Source organism: Myotis myotis, unplaced genomic scaffold (assembly GCF_014108235.1).
Source record: "Myotis myotis isolate mMyoMyo1 unplaced genomic scaffold, mMyoMyo1.p scaffold_m19_p_55, whole genome shotgun sequence".
Lineage (NCBI taxonomy): Eukaryota > Metazoa > Chordata > Mammalia > Chiroptera > Vespertilionidae > Myotis > Myotis myotis.
This window is the reverse complement of record NW_023416363.1, coordinates 387,510-408,728: the sequence shown is the minus strand read 5'-3', so window position 1 is coordinate 408,728 and position 21,219 is coordinate 387,510. Positions and strand designations below refer to the sequence as shown.

Sequence of the window (21,219 nt, the reverse complement as noted above, 5' to 3'; positions counted from 1 at the left end):
ACCGGATGGTGAGCCAATGGCGGCTCAGGGACGAGGCACTTCCGGTCTGCGGATCCCGCCAAGGCGGGACTTCCGTCCTCTTGCCTTGGTGGTCACTCGGCTCCTCACGGGCCTTTTGACCGCGTCGGAGGCTTGCGGGTCGGTGGGCCCCGGACGACCCGCTGGAACCTGCGGGCGCCAGAAGCCCGGTTCCCGCCGCGCGGACGCGGGGGTGAGGCCGGCGGCTCCACCGGGGACTCGCGGGGACGGGGACCCACAGCCGGGCCGCCCCCGCCCGCTCCGCCCGCAGTTCCCGATGGCGGGGGCCGCGCCGAGGCGCCCGGATGAGGTGAGCGCGCCCCCCTCCCGGGGCCTCCCCGCCGGCCTCGCCCAACCCTGCAGCCCCGGCCCCCGTCAGGCCCGCGAGGGGGTGCCCCCCGGTGTGACGGGGATCGGGGGCGGGGGGGCGGGTAGGAGATGGTGCGGGGCTGAGGGGCCCCGGGGAACCGTGCAGGGGCGGCTGGGCCAGAGCATCCGGGAACCTGGCTCCTCTTTACCGCGTCGTGGAAGATTGTGGACAGCAGAGGGACACTTGCGGGACAGGCCTTTTTATCTGCTTCCTCGGGGCCCGGTGCACAAAATTTGTGCACTGGCGGGGGGTGGGGGTGGGGGGAGGTACACGTCCCCCTGAGCCCAGCCTGCGCCCGCTGGCAGTCCGGGAGCCCTTGGGGGATGTCCGACTGATGGCTTAGGCCCCTCCCCGCGTCTGCCGCAGCGCTCCCCCTGACCACCAGGGGGCAGCTCCTGCATCGGGCATCTGCCCCTGGTCGGTCAGTGCATGTCCGTGATGGCGAACCTATGACACGCGTGTCACCTCTGAACTCATTTTTTTTTGGTTGATTTTTCTGTTAAATGGCATTTAAATATATACAATAAATATCAAAAATGTAAGTCTTTGTTTTGCCATGGTTAAAAAAATACCAAAAAATTTCTCTATGTGACCCAGCACCAGAGTTACGTTAGGGTTTTTCAAAATGCTGGCACGCTGAGCTCAAAAGGTTCGCCATCACTGGGGTATGTCATAGCTTCCAGCCGAAACTGGCTCCCTGCCATCCCCCAGGGGTCCCGGGTTGCAAGAGGGCGCAGGCCAGGCCGAGGGGCCCCACCCATGCACGATCAGGGCCGGAGAGGGACAGCGGGAAGGCTCCAGAGGGTGTCCAGCCCATCTCACCCCGTCCCCATCAGCTGGACCCCAGGAGCAAGCTAACCTACCAATCAGAGCATCAGAGCATCTGCCCCCTAGTGGTCAGTGCACGTCATAGCGAGCCGTTGAGCAGCCTTAGCATGTCACAAGCATATTGTGCCTTGATTGGTTAAACGGCCAACCAGACGATTGGACACTTAGCATATTAGTTTTTTATTATACAGGATTTTTTTTTTTAATATGTATGGCTTTTTAAAATATATTTTTTATTGATTTTTTACAGAGAGGAAGGGAGAGGGATAGAGAGTTAGAAACATCGATGAGAGAGAAAAATCAATCAGCTGCCTCCTGCACACCCCCCACTGGGAATGAGCCCACAACCAAGATACATGCCCTTGTTCAGAATCGAACTCGGGACCCGTCAGTGCGCAGGCCGATGCTCTAGCCACTGAGCCAAACCCATTAGGGCTATACAGGATTTTTATATCTACACCCGAGGCTATTTTTCCATTGATGTTTAGAGAGAGGGAAAGACAGACAAATATCCATGTGAGAAAAGCACATCGAACCCAGGACCCTTTGGTCCGCAGGCCAGACTCTATCCACTGAGCCAAACTGGCTAGGGGATGTGACAGGCCTTTTAATGTTTTACAAAAGCGGCTCAGAAAAAAAAAAATAGCTGCTCAGAGAGAGAGCAAGTCTAGGATGGGCGTGAGGATGCCTGGAGAGTTGTGTTCTTGCCCAAGGTCACAGCTGACACGGGCAGCACTGAGGACACCAGACTCCAGGGCGGCCGCGGATTCAGCGGAGACCCGCTCCCTTGGCGCCGAAGGGTGGTTGTCTGCATCTTCCCACAGGTCCCCAAGGTTGAAAACCAATTCTAGAACCCACACAAGGAAGGACAGGGTGTCCCAGCCCCTCCGCGGTCCTGACACCACCCCTGTGATGTCTGGGATGGCCAAGTTCATCTCTTTTCCAAGATGTAGGGTCTGAGACCGTTAGAGATACCTGAGCCTGTCCGAGGTTGTGGTGTCTGCAAACTCTCCCCTTGGTATGTTCCCATCTCTTGGATGTGGGGACCCTTGGGATACCCCCAATCCCTGTATCCTGAGGGATGGGGCACAGGTGACACGAAGGGGCTCCCATTTCTGGCAACCAATGTAAGCAGGTGTAGGAGGTTAACCCAGGGCCGACACCAGCAGGTGCAAATGCTTGGAGGTGCCACGAAGCTGGGCATACGGTAGGCAGTGCAGATCTCCATTCTTTCCTTTTTCTATTTTTACTTTTTTATTTTAATAATTTGTTTTTAAATCCTCCCCCGAGGATATGTTTATCGACTTGAGAGAGAGAAACATTGATGTAAGAAACACCGATCGCCTATACGTCCTGACCAGGGATCAAACCCCCAAACTAGGTCCGCGCCTGCAATCTGTTGGCATACAGGACAGTGCTCCAACCACTGAACCTCCTGCCAGGGCAGGTCTCCATTCTTTTTAATAATAAAGTGTTGTTGGGGCGGGGGGGGGGGCGCGTCTTAGCCGGTTTGGCTCAGTGGATAGAGTGTCAGCCTGCGGACTGAAGGGTCCCGGGTTCAATTACGGCCAAGGACCCATGCCTGGGTTGCGGGTTCAGTCCCCAGTAGGAGGCGTGCAGGAGGCAGCGGATCAATGATTCTCTCTCATCATTGATGTTTCTATCTCTCCTCCCTCTCTGAAATCAATAAAGAAATATATATATATATATATATATATATATATATATATTTATATTTATATATTTTATTGATTTTTTACAGAGAGGAAGGGAGAGGGATAGAGAGTTAGAAACATCTATGAGAGAGAAACATCGACCAGCTGCCTCCTGCACACCCCCCACTGGGGATGTGCCCGCAACCAAGGTACATACCCTTGACCGGAATCGAACCCGGGACCCTTGAGTCTGCAGGCCGACGCTCTATCCACTGAGCCAAACGGGTTAGGGCGAAATATATTTTTTTGAAAAAAGAGCAGGGGGGTCAGTAATCATGCCTGTACTGCTGCTGCCTAAGAAGTGGGGCATCTGTTGTGGAGGCAGATGGAGGTTGGACAAGAAGAAGGAGCTGGTCTCTCCTGGATGAAATCGGTTTCTTCTGGCTGCACATGGAGGACAGATTGTGGGGCTGAGGGAGGAGTCAGAGCCGGGGAGGAGGCCACTGCTCTAATCCAGACGGAAGTTGTTGGACAGCAGAGGTGACTGGAGGTGGAAGAAGTTGGATTCTGGGTCCATTTTTAAAGACGGGCCGTGGAGGTTTTTGGATGCTGTAGGTGAGGGGGAAGGAGGAGGTGGAAACAACCTCAGGACTTTGGTCTCAGCTTAGCGGCTGAAGCAATGGAGGCGGTCCATGCTGATGGTTGACCTGGAGCAACCCTCGATTTTGTGTTTGGGATTCTCAAGATAAATCCACTTTTCATCGCCAGTCACAACTCGATGCAAAAAAGACTTTCTTTCGTGCCGTTGAAGCCACATTTTACTGATGACTTTTCGGTTTTCCGTTCAGTTGATGTGGCACCATTTTCCTCCCTTTAAAATCGTTCCCGTTGCTTGTAAACGATCGGACAGTGTTTGCTGAGCAACGTTCAATCTTTCTGCGAGTTGTTTCTGAGTTTGACACGCGTCTTCATCCGATAATGCTCGTCGTCGTTGGTCGAAGTTTCAGAGAACAGTGAGCAGAGGCATCAAGTGGGCAACGGGCCACACGGCCGGGAAATCTGGGAGGGTTTCATGATGGAGACATGCAGTAGGGCGGCTCTCATTGTGGACCAGGGCGGCGGTGGATCACACGTGAGGAGGGGAGTGCAGTCCGTGGTGGGAATGCTGATTGTGGGGTCAGGAAGAAGAGAGTGCGGGCTGAGGAGGGCAGCGCTGGCGGGAATGGTGTGGAGGGAGGTTGACCTGGCGGGGGGGGGGGGGCCCAGGCGTCCATGGGACGGCCATGAAGGCAGAGGGGCAGTTAAGAGACGACACTCGCCCTGGCCGGTTTGGGAGCGTCAGCCTGCGGACTGAAGGGTCCCGGGTTCGATTCCGGTCAAGGGCACATGCCCGGGTTGCGAGCTCCATGCCCAGTAGGGGGCGCGCAGGAGGCAGCCGATCCGTAGTTCTCTTCCATCATTGATGTTTCTATCTCTCCCTCTCCCTTCCTCTCTGAAACCAGTAAAAACATATTTTAAAAAAAGAGAGGAATGACACTAGGGGACAGGGCTTCTGTTGACCCACTGCTGTGTGGATTCACAGATCTTTGTGGTGAGTTGGATGGAATCTGGGGAGTTTACACCTCGCCGGTGGGTAAGGCCTGGGACAAATGTGGTCCTTGTGTCACTGACCTGCAATGAGGTCGGGCGGAGGGAGGAGGATGGTGGCTGCTGTGTGGGTATCAGGTACAGGGCAGAAAACAGAGGGGGGTTATTATCTGAAATTCACGTGGTTCTGGGGGCTGATACAGACGTAAATATCAGAGGCGGCAGGGAGGTCTTCAGAGCCTCATTTGGGGCTTTTCGTGGCTGGGAGGTCCGGCAGAGGACGGACTGCGCACTCTTTGGTGTCATGTGCCAAGTACCTGGCTGAGTCCAGAGACATGCCTGTGGTATGGATCAGGAGGTGGCAGAGCTGTTGGACTGAACATGCAACCAAGTTTTGGGCTGTGTCTTAGAGGCACAATGTGGGGAGCCCCAGGTGAATTGCTTCCCAGGAGGGGTGCAGGCCCGGTTCAGAGCTTAGATAACATTGATCTGCGTTCTCCCCCTTCCCCCCACCCGCCGGCTGCTGTTGCTGAGAGCGAGAACAGTGGTTAATGGCGCGGCGACAGATGGCACCACCGGCACCAGGGCCTGGTATCTCCTCCGAGAGGGGGAGCCCCAGAGGGTGAGCAGTGGAAAGATGTTCGAGGAGCTGGGCACCGAGAGGCACGGTTCATGGTTTTGTTTGTTCTAATCCTGGCAGGATCGCGTAACCTTTGAGGATGTCGCTCTGCGCTTCTCCAAGGAGGAGTGGCGCCGCCTGGCCGAGGCTCAGAGAAGCCTGTACCTTGACGTGATGCTGGAGAACTTTGCCCTTGTTTCCTCTCAAGGTAAGACCCTCACTCGCCCCAGTGACCTGGACTGGCCCCAAGTCCCCCTTCCCCAGGGGGCGCTCTGTCCTCACGTGTGGCCTGCGGGCTCTGCTTGCCTCCCGGTTTTCTGGGCAGTGGCTGTCCGTGGTGGGGCCCGTTTGTTCGCACGGCCCCCATCTCTCCCTGCAGCCTGAATGCATGCTGTACAGTCACAGGGGCCTCGTGACCCCCTGGCTGGGCCGTGTATCCAGGTAGATGGCACCTCAGTTCCCCCCCTTTTTTATTTGACATTTTCTTGTGCTGGCCTGTGCTGGCAATTACAGGATCATCATGGTCATTACTTACCAGTCCTTTGGTTACTTTTATTTTATTTTAATTTTTTGATATTTTTTTATTGATTTCAGAGAGGAAGGGAGAGGGAGAGAGAGATAGAAACATCAATGATGACTGCCTTCTGCACGCCCCCTGCTGGGGATTGAGCCTACTTTCCGGGCCTGTGCCCTTGTCCAGAATCGAACCCGGGACCCTTCAGTCTGCAGGCCAGTGCTCTATCCACTGAGCCACACTGGCTAGGGCTCCATGGGTTAATTTTTAAGACTGTCCTGTCTGGTTCTATTTGTAGCATTTAGATCTTTTTTTCTGGCTTTATTGGGGTATAATTGACAAATACTGTTGTGCAAATTGAAAATGTATTATGTGATTTATTGTACATATACATTGTGAAATGATTAGTCCAATCAAATTAACACACCCATCACCTTATGTACGGGGCTGGATACTACTCATGGCTGCTTGGACTGTGTCACCCGTGATGAGAGAAGACTATTGTGTTTACCTTTTTCATGTGTGAGATACACTTAATATCTGGTCTCTTAGCAAATTTCAAGTATACAATAAGCATTATTAACTACTAGAGGCCTGGTGCACGCAATTCATGCAGCAGGGGGTCTCCTCAGCCCAGCCAGCCCCCCCTCCAATCTGGGGCCCCTTGGGGGATGTCCAACTGCCGGTTTAGGCTTGGTCCCGGGGATTGGGCCTAAACCGGCAGTCAGACATTTTTCTCACAATCCAGGACCATTGGCTCCTAACTGCCCCCTGCCAGCCTGATCATCCCTAACCACCTCTGCCTGCTGGCCTGATCGCCCCTAACTGTCCCCTGTGCTGGCCTGGTCACCCCCAAATGCCCCACCCGCCCCCGCCAGCCTGGTTGCCCCCAACTGCCCCCCCCCACCTGCCTGATCACCCCTTACTGCTGCCCCCTTCCGGCCTGGTTGCCCCACGCAGCCTGCTGTTTGGTCGTTACTATTACTGTGACAGTGTCCTGGGCAATTTGCATATTCCTCTATTATTGGCATAGTCACCATGTTTTACATTAGAGTCTCAGAACTTAATTTTGTAACTCTCCAATATCTCCCATTTCCCTTAACCCCCAGTCCCTGGCATTCTTTTTGTTTTTATGATTCAACTCTTTTTTTAAGATTCCACATATAAGTGATATTATACAGTATTTGTCTTTCTCAGTCTGGCTTATTTCACTTTCCATTATGTCCTTCAAGTTCATTGATGTTGTTACAAGTGCATGATTTTCTTTTTGTGGCTGAATAATACCCCAGTGTGTGTGTGTGTGTGTGTGTGTGTACCAGACTTTCTTTATCCATTCAATTGCTTACAGATACTTTTTTTTTTTTAATATATTTTATTGATTTTGTACAGAGAGGAAGGGAGAGGGAGAGAGAGTTAGAAACATCATGAGAGAGAAACTTGGATCAGCTGCCTCCCGCACCCCCCCCCACTGGGGATGTGCCCGCAACCCAGGTACATGCCCCCGACCGGAATCGAACCTGGGACCCTTGAGTGCAAAGGGTGACGCTCCATCCACTGAGCCAAAGCGGTCAGGGCTGCTGACAGATTCGTGAAGTAATTTCTTACCATGGCTGTTATGAATAATGCTGCAGTAAACATGGGAGTGCAAATACCTTTTTCAGATACTGATTTTTGTTTCTTTTGGATAGAGTATAACAGAAGTGGGGCTGTTGGACCATATGGTCGTTCTATTTTGAATGTTTTGAGGAACTTCCCTACAGGTGGTCTGAATGGCTGTATTGAGGTGCCGTCCTCCAGTGTACAAAGGCTTCCTTTCTAGCACATCCTGGTTAATACTTTGTATCTCTTGTTGTTTTTTTTGTTAGTAGCCACCCTAACAGCTGTGAGGTGGTATCTCATTGTGGTTTGAATTTGCATCTTTGTGGAATCTCTTTGCCATTTGTATGTCTTTGAATAAATGTCTATACACATCTTCTGCCATTTTTAATTGAATTGTTCTTTTGTTGTTGAATTGCGTGAGTTCTTTATATATGCATTCTGGATTTTTTTTTTCCTCACCTGAGGACAGGTTCATTGATTTATTTATTTAGAGAGATAGGGGAAGGGAGTAATGGAAGGAGAGAGAGAGAGAGGGAGAGAGAGAGAGAGAGAAACATGGATGGGGTTGCCTCTCACACTCATTCCCCAACGGGGGCAGGGGATCGAGCCTGCAACCCAGGTATGTGCCCTGACTGGGAATTAAACCTGTGACCTTTTGGTGCAGGGACGACACTCCAACCAACTGAGCCATACCAGTCAGAGCTATGTATTCTGGATATTAACCCCTTATTGGATACATCGTTTGCAAATATTTTCTCCTATTTCTTAGGTTGCCTTTTTGTTTTGTTGATTATGCCTCTTGCTGTGTAGAAGCTTTCTGGTTTCATATAGCCCACTTGTTTATTTATTTATTTTTTTTTTAAATATATTTTATTGATTTTTTACAGAGAGGAAGGGAGAGGGATAGAGAGTTAGAAACATCGATGAAAGAGAAGCATCGATCAGGTGCCTCCTGCACATCCCCTACTGGGAATGTGCCCGCAACCAAGGTACATGCCCTTGACCGGAATCGAACCCGGGACTCTTCAGTCCCCAGGCCGACGCTCTATCCAGTGAGCCAAACTGGCTAGGGCACCACTTGTTTATTTTTGCTTTTGTTGTCTGAGCTGTTGCTTTCATATCCAAAAAAATCATTGCCAACACCAATGTCAAGGAGCTTTTCCTTTACGTTTTCTTCTAAAAGTTTAACAATTTCAGGTCTTAAATATTTTTTACATTCAAGTTACTTTTAATTTTTGCACATGATAATTATCCATTTATCTCATCATTTGTTTATTTTTCCTTTATTGATCTGAGAGAGAGAGAGAGAGAGAGAGAGAGAAGCATCACTTTATTGTACCACTTATTTATGCATTAATTGATTCGTTCTTGTTGTATGTACCCTGACCTGGGATCAAACCCGCAACCTTGGTGTATTGGGATGATGCTGTAACCAAGTGAGCCACCTGGCCAGGGCGCATCATCATTTATTGAAGAGACTGTCCTTTCCTCATTGTGTGTTTTTGGGTCTCTCATCAAAGATTATTTGACCATAGATGCATGGGTTTATTTCTGGGCTCTGCTGATTTCCATTGGTCTATTTTTATGCCAGTACCATAGTGTTTTGATTACTTACAGCTTTGCAATATTTTGAAATAGGAAGTGCGTTTTTGAAATAGCTTTGCGTTTTTGTTTTTCTTTCTTTTTTTTTCTTTTCTTATTTCTTTTTTTTTAAGATTGCTGCCTTGCTGGCATCAACCTATGAATCAGGAGATCATGATTCCATTCCCAGTCAGGGCACATGCCCAGGTTGCCAATCAGTGATTCTCATCGTTGATGTTTCTGTCTCTCTCTCCCTCTCCCTTCCTCTCCGAAATCAATAAAAACATATGTATATATTTTTTAAAAAGATTGCTTTGGCTATTTGGATTTTTTGTGTGTGGTTCCATATGGATTTTAGGATCACCCTCCCTTCTTATTGAATTTATTGGGATAACACTGGTTAACAAAATAACACTGGCTTCAATTCTATAATACATCATCTGTCCACTATGTTCATCATCCCAAGTCTAGTGGGTTGTTGTTTCTGTATCCATGAAAAGTGTTATTGGAATTTTGATATGAATTACATAGAATCTGTAGATCACACTTGGGAGATTACCTGGGTAAAATGGTCATAACAATATTTATTCTTTCAATCCAAGAACACTGGATATTCTTCTATTTATTTGTGACTTATTCAATAATTTTCAGAATAAAGATCTTTCACCTCCTAGGTTACATTTATTCCTGAGTATTTTTCATACTATTTTTTTTTTATTGTTAATCCTCTCATCAGGATTTTTTTTCATGGATTTATTTTTTTAAATATGTTTTTATTTATTTTAGAGAGAGGAAAGGAGATGAGAAAGAGATAGAAACACTCATGAGAGAGAAACCTCAATTGGCTGCCTCCCGCCCGTCCCCTATTGGGGACCAAGACCCCAAACCCAGCAGGTGCTCTGCCTGAATCTAACCAGGAATCAATATGGTGACCTCTTGGTGCATGGGACGACCTTCACTCCATTGAGCCACACCGGTCGGGGCATTGATGCTATTTTAAGTGGGATTTTAAAAATTTTCTTAGCAGATAGTTTATTATTAGTGTATATAAACACAGCTGACTTAAAATTTTTCTAATACATTTTATTTTGTTTTCTTTTGTTTTTAGCTGTTTTTAGAAGATATTTATTAAATCTGGGGACAGTGAAACAAGGAATGGCCTAGGATAGAAGAAGCAACAGGAGAGGGACTAGGTGGGGAAATGAGCCAAGCCTCAGCCACTTTGGCTTCCTAAGAAGTCAGAAAATGTGGCTTTGGGGACAGGCTCAGGGGGTTAGCCTGGGACAAGCTGCTGCTGCCATTGCTCCCTGGTTGCAAGTCTCATGGGCTCCCTTTTTGTTTAGGAAATGCGTGGGTATGGAGGAAGAATAGAGGAAAGAGAAAGACACAGGTGTTTTCCTGGGAGGGAAAATAATAGGTTATTTGTTTTTATGGAGGAGGGAGGGAGAGGCACAGAGGGAGAAAGAAACATTGATTTGTTGTTCCACTTGTTTACTAGTATGCATTCACTAGAGGCCCGATGCACGAAATTCATGCAAGAGTAGGCCTTCCTTTCCCGGCTGCCAGCTCCAGTTTCCATCCGGCACCCTGGCTTCGTCTGGAAGGTCTTTCAGAAGGACGTTTGGTCTCATTAGCATATTATGCTTTTATTATGATAGATTGGTTGCTGCTTTAAAAAATATATATATATTTATTGACTTCAGAGAGAAAGGGAGAGGGGGAAAGAGAGAGAAATATCAATGATGAGAATCATTGATCGGTCGCCTCCTGTATGTCCCCCACTGGGGATCGAGCCCGCAACCCAGGCATGGGCCCTTGACTGGAATCTGACCCAGGACCCTTCAGTCCACAGGCCAACTCTCTATCCACTGAGCATGGTTGATGCTTTTCATGTGCCCTGATCAAGGATTGAACCTGCAACCTTGGCATATTGGGATGACTCTAACCAACTTAGCTAACTGGCCGTGGCAACTGAGTTTTGTATATTGATTTTTTTTTTTAATCCTGCAACTTTGCTGAATTCATTGATTAATTCTAAGGTTGTTTTGGTGGAGTCTTTAGTGTTTTCTATATGTAAGATGATGTCATCTGCAAACAGACAGTTTTACTTCTTCCCATTCTAATTTGGGTGTTCTTTATTTTACTTTCCTACTAGAGGCCCAATGCACAAAGTTTGTGCATGGGGAGGGTCCTTATGCCTGTCCAGCGATCAGGACTGATCTGAGGGGCAACCGGCAGGGTGATTGGGGCCCCCCCGCTCACCCCTGCAGTAGCTTGGCACCACCCGCTCACCTGCTCCGTCATCCCGCTGCAGTCCCACTCTCGTCAGGGCCCATCAGGGCCGGCAGTGCCTCCACTGCCGCCCACTGCCAGCGCCCAGTCGCTGACACCCACCATGTTCTGCGCCACTCCCTGGTGGTCAGCCCACATCTAACTCCCGGTTGGTCAAACTCCCGCCCATGGGGGATAATTCACATAATTAGCCTTTTATTAAATAGCATTGCATTCCAGTACTACCAGTTGTGATATCTCCTTTTATTTCTGATCTTATGTGTCTTTTCACTTAGTTTAAATGCTTATCAATTTGTTTATCCTTTCAAAATACCAATTTTTTTTTTAATCTTTTTTTTTTAATATATTTTATTGATTTTTTACAGAGAGGAAGGGAGAGGAATAGAGAATTAGAAACATCGATCTGCTGCCTCCTGCACACCCCCCACTGGGGATGTGCCCGCAACCAAGGTACATGCCCTTGACCGGAATCGAACCTGGGACCCTTGAGTCCGCAGGCCGACGCTCTATCCACTGAGCCAAACCGGTTAGGGCCTTTTTTTGAATCTTTTCAGTTGTTTTTCTCTCTCTCCTTTTCACTTTTTTCTGCTATCTTTGTTATTTGCTTTCTTTACTAACTTTAACCTTAGTTTGTTGTTTTCTTCTTCTTTTTTTAATCCTCACCCAAGGATTTTTCCATTGATTTTTAGAGAGAGTGGAATAGAGAGGGAAAGATGGAGAGAAATATCAATGTGAGAGAAACACATTGATTTGTTGCTCTCTGCACGGGCCCTGACTAGGGCAAGGGCCAAGGAGGAGCCTGCAACTGAGGTGGTAACCTTGACCAAAATTGAACCTGAGACCCTTCGGTCTGCAGGCAGACACCCTGTCCACTGAACCAAACAGGCTAGGGTTGTTGTTTTTTCTTATACCTTAAAATATAAAGGCAGGTTGTTTGAGATCTTTCTTTTATCTTAAGGTAGGCATTTATTACTATAACCTTACCTCTGCTGCTTTTGTTGCATTTTGGTGTGTTATGTTTCCATTTTCATTTGTCTGAATATGCATTTTTGATATCTTTGATCCATTGATTTTTCAGGAGTTTGTTGCTTAAATTTTACATGTTTTTTATTTTCCAGCTTTCTTCCTCTGATGATTTCCAGTTTCATGCCACGTTGTTTGGAAAAGACACTTGATATGATTTCAGTCTTAAGTTTGTTAACACGTTAAGTGCCCAACCCGTTTTGTCTTCGAGATGGAAAGTATAGTGTCAGCCACTGGTGACTGACTGGGTACTTAACATGTTAAGACTTGTTTTGTGACCTAATATGATTTCTTATATGTTCATTTTGCACTTGAGAAGAATGTGTATTCTGCTACATGTTCTGTATATATCTGCTGTTTTTCAATTTTTTATTTATTGATTTTAGAAAGTCAGAGGAAAAGAGGGAGAAATACTGATTTTTTTGTTCCACTTATTTATGTATCAGTTCATTGGTTGATTCTTGGATGTACCCAGACCAGGTGTTGAACCTGCAATCTTGGCATATCAGGACCACACTGTAACCAAATGAGCTACCTAGCCAGGGCCAGGTCCATTTGCTCTTAAGAAAAGTTTAGATTCGATATTCTTTTACTTATATTTTTGTCTGGGTGATCTATCCATTGTTGAAAGTAGAGTATTGAAGTCACCAACTATTATTGCATTGCTGTCTATTTCTTTATTCAGATCAGTTAGTACTTCTTAAATATAGTTAGGTGCTCTGATATTGGTTACATATGTACTTTCCTAACAGTTACATTTTCTTGATGACTTGGCTGCTTTATCATTATATAAAGAAGTTCTTTGTCTCTTGTGACAGTTTTTGACTTAAAGTCATGTTATCTGACATAACCATAGTTACCCCTGCTCTTTTTTGTGGAACTTTTACACATTTGTGGTTGGGTTGCCCCTTGCCAATAAAGTCAGCGTGCAATTTACCATCATTTCTTTGCACTTAGGTTGCTGTTGTGGAACAAAGAATGTGGAGGCACCATCTGAACAGAGCATTCCTGTGGGAGTGTTACAGGCCAGGACTTCAAGGGAATCTCAGTCTTCCCAGAAGACCCACCCATGTGAGATGTGTGGTCCAGTCTTGACAGATATCTTCCGTTTGACTGAGCACCAGGAAACACTACACAGACTGAGGTGTGGGGCGTGTGGAAAACAATTTTATTTCAGTGCAAACTGTCAACATGACCAGGAGCAGCTCACGGGAGAGAAACTCCTCCTAAGCATTGTGGATAGATCCTCGTTTGTAAAGAGCTGCAATTTCCATATTTCACGGAAGCCCTCTACCCGTGAGGGGGTTGAAAAGGACTGCCTGACCTCCTCAGGACATCTCCAACAAGCCACTCACACCAGAGAGAAACCAAACAAGATCTCCAAATGTAAGGGGACTCTTCAGCACAGAAAAAGTAACTATAATAGGGAAGAATGTGAGAAAACCTTCAGTCCTAAACACACACATGTTCCGGACTCAGGAGTGCACATTAAAAACCAGTGTTTTGTGTGCCGTGAGTGTGGGAAAACATTCAGGTACAAATCCTCATTTGTTATTCACCAGAGAGTCCATGATGATGACAGAATTCATGTATGTGATGACTGTGGGAAATCCTTTAGGGGAAGCTCAGCCTTCACTCAACACCGAAGAGTTCATTCTGCGGCGAGGCAGCACAAGTGCGGCAAATGCGGGAAATCCTTTAACCAAAAATTTGTCCTCATTTACCCTCAGAGAAGCCACACTGGAGAAAGTTGTTACGTCTGCTGTGAATGTGCACCATCTTTCAGGCAGAGCTCTGCTCTTATTCCACAGCAACAGACAGTCTATTCTGGAGAAATGAGTTTTGAGTGCACCGAATGCGGGAAATTCTTTAAGCGGAAATCTGACCTCATTGAACATGGGAGAGTTCATACAGGAGAAAGGCCTTTTGAGTGTAATGAATGTGGGAAGTCTTTTACTTCGAGCTCTGCCCTCCGTTATCATCAGAGAGTTCACAGTGGAGAAAAGCCTTATAAATGCAATGAATGTGGGAAGTTTTTTACCTCTAGCTCTGGCCTCCGTTATCATCAGAGAGTTCATACAGGAGAACGGCCATTTGAGTGTAGTCATTGTGGGAAATCTTTTACTCAAATAAATCACCTCATTATACACCGAAGAATTCACACAGGGGAAAGGCCTTATGAGTGCAGTGAGTGTGGAAAGTCTTTTAGCCACAAATCTTATCTCTCCCAACACCAGAGAGTTCACACTGGAGAGAAGCCCTTTGAATGTAGTGAATGTGGGAAATCTTTCACCTCTGGCTCTGCCCTCTGTTATCATCAGAGAGTTCACTCCGGAGAAAAACCCTATGAGTGCAGTGACTGTGGGAAGTCTTTTACCAATGGACCAATACTCATTCGACACCGCAGAGTTCACACAGGAGAAAGGCCTTATGAATGCAGTGAATGTGGGAAAACTTTCACCCAAAGAAATCATCTCAATATACACCAGAGAGTTCACACAGGAGAGAGGCCTTATGAGTGTCGTGAATGTGGAAAATGCTTTACCTCTGGCTCCTCCCTTCGTTATCATCAGAAAGTTCACATTGGAGAAAGGCCTTATGAGTGTGGTGAATGTGAGAAGTCATTTATCTCTAGCTCCGCCCTCCGTTGTCATCAGAGAGTTCACACAGGAGAAAGGCCTTTTGACTGCAGTGAATGTGGGAAATCTTTTAGGGATAGTTCCCAGTTGAATCAACACCAGAGGGTTCATACGGGAGAAAAACCTTATGAATGTACTGATTGTGGGAGAACCTTTAGCCAGAATTCGTACCTCTCTAAACACAGGAGAATTCACACTGGCGAAAGGCCTTATGAGTGTAGTGAATGTAGGAAGTCTTTTACTTCTGTCTCTGCCCTTGGATATCATCAGAGAGTTCACACAGGAGAAAGGCCTTACAAGTGCAATGAATGTGAGAAGAGTTTTACAAATAGCTCCATACTCATTCGACACCGTAGAGTTCACACAGGAGAAAAGCCTCATGAGTGCAGTCAATGTGGTAAATCCTTTACCCAAAGAATTCACCTCATTATTCACCAGAGAGCTCACACAGGAGAAAGGCCTTACGAATGCAGTGAATGTGGGAAATCTTTTACTTCTCGTTCCACCCTCCAATATCATCAGAGAGTTCACACGGGAGAACGGCCTTTTGATTGCATTGCATGTGGCAAATCTTTTAGCCGAAAATCTAACCTCGCTCAGCACATGAGAGTTCACACTGGGGGAAGGCCTTAGATGTGTAGGCCTTCTAAGGTGGTTTTGTTTGTTTGCTTGTGTTTTTTGTTTTCAGTGTTAGTAACACTGGAGGAAACACTGAGGTTCCATTTGTCTGAATTTAATTTCAGGCATAAAACATCAACAGTAAGGAGGTTCCCCATAAGTTTTAGTTATGTGGGAAGCATGTGTGTCTACGTTGCACTTTCTGATCTACACACATCTCTTGCCAGATTTATGTCACTACAGATATCTCTGGTCGAAGCTATTTCACCGATAACATCTAGAAGATTCCCAAAGTTTGTATCAGTCACCAGACTAATGTGCTCAGGGCAGCTTACTCTGTTTCTTGGTTTGTTGAAGGAAATTAGAAATAGCCTGAGCACTTAGGGGATCTGCATTCTGTTCACTCTGAATAGTTGGGGAATGGACCTGACTCGGTGATAACCCAGAGAACGTCATCTGAATTCAGCTGGCAGCTTGAGAAGGACTTTTTCAGGGACCTGGTTTCCTTGGATACCTGTGACGAATATTTCCAATTTCCAAGTCACCAATGCAAGAAGTACCAGGTCCGTCATCCTTTGGTTTGTAAAATAATGAGTATCTTACTGTTTTAAGGACTCTTCAATCTTGGGTATCCTAGTTAATGTGTGGCGTAACTTATAAGCAAATTTGGGTTCTACAAACAACTTTTTATTGGAGGGGCCTCAAAATTTCTCTGTATCACAGGATGGCCTAGGGACAGAAACTAGCTCACCAGGTTTTTGCCAAATTTGCATTACTGTTCACACCTTTTGAGGAAAGGTTGCAGGGCTTTCTGGTCATGTGAAGCCTAAATGCTATGAACTTTAGGAGCCTCAGAAATCACCCTCAGGAGGGTCAGGTGTTGCAGCCTCAAGTGCTTCTGGGAGCAGCATTAATTTACACCTTGTTCACAGGTATGCCAACAGTTTTGAAGGGAATTATTTTCCAAGTTCTTATGAAGAGCCATGTGCCCGTATGTCTACACTTACATAGTTGATAGCAGCTGGTTGTGGGGACGTAGGGGTGAGGGGAAAGCCATGATTGCTACAGAATCACTGGCCTAATTGGCATTGTTGGAGACTGCATCCAACTGGATGGAATGTGCCTCTTCTAAATGTGCATCCAGAAATGTTTCCGCGAAAAAGAATGTATCAGTGTGTACACACTGAGGATCTCCAGGCATGTTTATCTTCTGTGACTTACATCATTTTCATCAAAGATAATCAAAAGATTTTTAGGCCTGGATAGTATTGCTCAGTGGTTGAGCATTGACCTATGAACCAGGAGGTCACAGTTTGATTCCTGGTCAGGGCACGTGCCTGGCTTGTGAGCTAGATCCCCAGTAGGGCATGTGCAGGAGGCAGCCAATCAGTAATTCTCATCATTTTATTTTTCTGTTGTTGATCCTCACCCAAGGATATTTTTTCCATTAATCTTTTTTACAGAGAGGGAAAGACAGAGAAATATTGATGTGAGAGAAACACATCTACTGGTTGCCTTCTGCATGGGACCTGACCATTGGGAAGTAGCCTGCAACCAAGGTACATGCCCTTCACCAGAATTGAACCCAGGAACCTTTGGTCCACAGGCTGATGTGCTACCCACTGAGCTAACATGCTAGGGTTGATTCTCATTGATGTTTCTATCTCTATTTTTTACAAAAAAATTTGTGGACTGGCTGGCATGGCCCAGTGGTTGAGTGTCGATCTATGAACCAGGAGGTCATGGTTTGATTCCCGGTCAGAGCACATGCCCAGGTTGTAAGCTCGATCCCCAGTACGGGGAATGCGGAAGGCCACCAATCAATGATTCTCTAATCATTGATGTTTCTATCCCTTCTCCCTTCCTCTCTGAAATCAATAAAGATATATTTAAAAAATAAAATAAAATGTCAACACTTAAAAAATTTTTTTGTATGTGTGAATTTCTGTAGGGTCTCAGATGTTCACCTCAAGACCATTGATGCCCAGGCAGGAAATCAAAGATAAAGAAAAGGGGTCAATTCCAGGGATATGACATTTGTTACCCAGCCGGCATTCCTGTTGATTTCAATGGAAGTCCATTGTTTGATATACTTGTCACTAAGAAAGACTGACCCCCAAGGGTTATGAAGACGTGGATTGAATATAGAGTTGCAAACTGTATTTTTAAAGAGTTGAAGATAATTTTTTTAATCTTGAGACATTTTAAAAAATCTTTATTAGTATGGAATAATATACATGTGGTAAATGACATTTAAGTATAGTATCTGATGAATTTTGACATGTATTAAACTGAAACCATCACCATAGTCATAATACTAACCATATGTGTTACTATTTACTTCATGTCCTTTTATAATCTCTCCTTGTCATTAATTTACTTTTCATTTTAATAGCTGACTTTGCATTTCATAGAATTTATATGATGGCAATAAAAGTGGATTTTCTGCCTTCAGTTCTGTTGCATAAATAGTTGAAGATGTATTTAATGATGTATCAGTACCTCATCATTTCTTTTCCAGAGAAATATTATCTTTGAGTCTATTACCTTCAAATATGTAAACCATTAGTTTATCCATTCATTTTGTACATGCACATTGGGTTATTTCTACTTTTTGACTATTGAAAATAAACCTGGGCCCTGGCTGGGTAGCTCAGTTTGTTAGAGTGCTCTCCTGATACGTCAAGGTTGTGGGTTCAATCCCCTTTGAGGGCACATTGGGGAATCAACCAATAAATGCATAAACATTGGAAAAACAAATGTATGTTTCTGTCTCTATTACTGTCTATCTCTAAAATAAATAGATTTTTATTTTATTTTAAAATAAATAGATTTTTAAAAATAAAGCTGGTACAAGCGTATGTGTATCATATAGATATGTTTTTGTTTACTTTTGTCAATAACTCAGTGAATAGTCTGAGTCCTATGAATATTTAACTTAACAGTATTAGCAAGTTGTGGTATAAACTGATTATACTTTTTACCTTCTTCCAGCAATATATGAGGGAGTCAGTTCCTCTGCATCAGTGATAGCGAACCTATGACACGCATGTCAGAGGTGCCACACGCGAACTCATTTTTTTGGTTGATTTTTCTTTGTTAAATGGCATTTAAATATATAAAATAAATATCAAAAATATAGATTTTTTTTTTTTACTATGGTTGCAAATATCAAAAAATATATGTGACACAGCACCAGAGTTAAGTTAGGGTTTTTCAAAATGCTGACACGCCGAGCTCAAAAGGTTCGCCATCACTGCTCTATATCCTAGAGAATATTTGGTTTGGTCAATCATTCTTTATTTCAACCCGTTTTATAACTTCGTTGTGCTCCACACTGTGACTTGATTGCATTTCCCAACAGATTTATGGGGAGCCTTTTTTTCAGATGTGTATTTGCTATATATCTGTATATTGGGTAAAATGTGTGATCATATGTTCAGCCTAATTGGCTATCAATTTTGGCGATTTTCATGTATTTGTTAAATCTTTTTTTAAAAAGAACAGTAAACCCTGGTCAGTTTGGCTCAGTGGATAGAGCATTGGCCTGCAGACTGACAGGTACAGGGTTGGATTCCAGTCAAGGGCACATGTCTGGCTGCTGGATCCTCAGTAGGGGTGTGCAATGGCAGCCAATCCATGATTCTCTTATGTTTCCATCTTTCCCTCTCCCTTCCTCTCTGAAATCAATAAGAAACAAACAAACAACATTTTGCTGACCCGAGGTCAAATCACTAGGAACAACTGGTGTGGGCTTGCCAACAGCTCTAGCAACTTAATTTAACCTGAAGCGGGCGTCATAGGAATCTCTATTTCTATTTTCCCTTTTAAATTCTTATTTATTATTTCTAAATTTTTATGGATTGACTTGAGAGAGACAGAGGGAAGGAGAGAAAGAAACGTTCATTTTTAGTTGTTGCTGTTTCACTTTTTTAAATCTTTACCCAAGGATATGTTTATTGGTTTTTAGAGGAAGGAAGAAACATTGATCCATTGACTCCCCTATGGGACCCAACACGAGATCAAACCTGCAACCCAGGTATGCACCGTGACTGGGAATCGAACCTGCAAACATTTGGTGTACAGGAGGATGCTCCAACCAAGTGAGCACTCAGCCCGGGCTTGGCCCACTCACTGATGCATTCATTAGTAGATTCTTTTATGTGCCCGGACCAGAGATCCAACCCACAACCTTGGCATATTGGGATGACACTCTAACCCACCGAGGGACCCAGCTAAAGTAAAATTTTTACTTATTGACTTTAGATAGAGTGTCAGGGAGAGAAAGAGAGGAACATCAATTTGTTCAATTTATATGTGGATTCGTTGATTGGTGTTTGTATGATCCACAACTTTGGCATATCACGATGACACTCAAACAATGAGTATATCCGGCCATGATTGTGTTAAAAAATAAAATTCAACGGAGTAAATTTAAAGGTCTAATTGGCTTCAAGTGATTGATAAATGGGCAGCACCCCACTAGCAAATTGAAGGGTATATTGAGAGTTGTAAAAATAGAACATTTTTATTGGTAGAAACGGGAAAGGTGGGGACTAAGAAGTTAAGAGAGTGCCTTATTTCAGGCCATCACCTTCACGTAGGGCAAGACAGGGGTCTTATTTAAAAGGTTTTCTAGGAGCGAAGCAAATAACGAAACTAAAAGTATTTTTGAGAAGGGACACCTTTTCTTTTGGGAGAAAAGACCTGGAAGAATTTTTTTAAAAATATATTTTATTGATTTTAGAGAAAAAGGGAAAGGGAGAGAGAGATAGAAACATCAATAATGAGAGAGAATCATTGATTGGCTGCCTCCTGCACACCCCTTACTGGGGTCAAGTCCGCAACCCAGGCATGGGCCCTTAAGCGGAATCAAACCTGGGACCCTTCAGTCCGCAGGCCGATGCTCTACCCATTGAGCAAAAACCAGCAAGGGCCCACCTGGAAGAATTTTTATCATAAGATTGCCTCTTTTACCTATGGGGGATGGAAAGCGATTATGAGACACTTCACATAGCGGACCGTTTAACACTGGATGATTAAGATTGTTTCTGGGAGAGGGGGAAACTGCATTCTATCAGGTGTTAAACTAGGTGGGATCATGGGCTTTCAGCATAAGTGATGCCATTTGGGCCTCTGGCTTTCTGTTGAAAAACAGCCTGTTGTGTCCAGCTACTGTGGCTCAGTGTCTGATTGCGCCTCCATGCATCAAGGGGTCCCCAGTTCCATTCGGGTCCTGGCACATGCTCAGCCGGATCCCCCAATAAAGGGTGTGCAGGAGTGTTTCTCATGGATGTTTCTCTCACACTCCCTCTCTCAATTCAATTTTAAAAACATATTTAAAATAAATAAAAAAACATATTAAATATATAGCCTGTTGTGCCCTAATGAGTCGGTTTGGCTCAGTGGATAGAGCATCCTGCAGACTGAAAGGTCCTGGGTATGATCCAGTCAAGGGCACATGCCCGGGTTGCAGGCTCCATCCCCAGTGTTGGGCGTGCAGGAGGTAAGCGATCCATGATTCTATCTCATCATGGATGTTTCCATCCCTCTCTTTCTCTCGCTTCCTTTCTCTGAAATCAATAAAAAATATATTGAAGAAAAAAAAATATATATATATATATATAGCCTGTTGTACTGAAGCACAGTTAACATGTGTACTTGAAATTGACATCTGAGGGGAGGGTTGTGCACAGACTTGTGGGGCTGAGCCCATAACCAGTCTCCAGGTGGATGGGGTCAGAATGGAACGTTTGCTGCAGTCACCCAGGAGCCAGCCCTTCCCTCTGGGCAGCAGCATCACTACAGGATCCCTCCAGGGGAAAAAGTCCTAGTTGCATTGAGTGGACTGTCAAACTACAGCGAGAAGGTTGGGG

The 21,219-nt window shown here is 45.3% G+C and overlaps 1 protein-coding gene across 3 annotated transcripts; it reads left to right on the top strand.

Moving 5' to 3' along the window:
• The first annotated feature begins 99 nt into the window (after positions 1 to 99).
• LOC118657468 (zinc finger protein 345-like) lies at positions 100 to 18,002 on the top strand. 3 transcript variants are annotated; one of them, XR_004968019.1, is made up of 4 exons: positions 100 to 328; positions 5,159 to 5,285; positions 13,044 to 15,906; positions 17,295 to 18,002. XR_004968019.1 is itself a non-coding variant. In XM_036311510.1 (3 exons), the coding sequence occupies exons 1-3, from the start codon at positions 296 to 298 to the stop codon at positions 15,356 to 15,358; spliced, it is 2,475 nt and encodes an 824-aa protein (XP_036167403.1). In that variant the 5' UTR covers positions 100 to 295; the 3' UTR covers positions 15,359 to 16,735. The 3 variants fall into 3 exon arrangements, 1 of the variants encoding a protein (XP_036167403.1); XR_004968020.1 differs by having other exon boundaries at positions 13,044 to 15,921; XM_036311510.1 differs by lacking the exon at positions 17,295 to 18,002 and having other exon boundaries at positions 13,044 to 16,735.
• Positions 18,003 to 21,219: the final 3,217 nt, after the last annotated feature.

Bases quoted from the DNA above. Each gene is read 5' to 3' on its own strand.
- LOC118657468 (XM_036311510.1), top strand. From the start codon at position 296: ATGGCGGGGGCCGCGCCGAGGCGCCCGGATGAG. The intron at 329-5,158 runs GTGAGCGCGCCC...TAATCCTGGCAG, and splicing joins CGCCGAGGCGCCCGGATGAG to GATCGCGTAACCTTTGAGGA. The intron at 5,286-13,043 runs GTAAGACCCTCA...CTTTGCACTTAG, and splicing joins TGCCCTTGTTTCCTCTCAAG to GTTGCTGTTGTGGAACAAAG.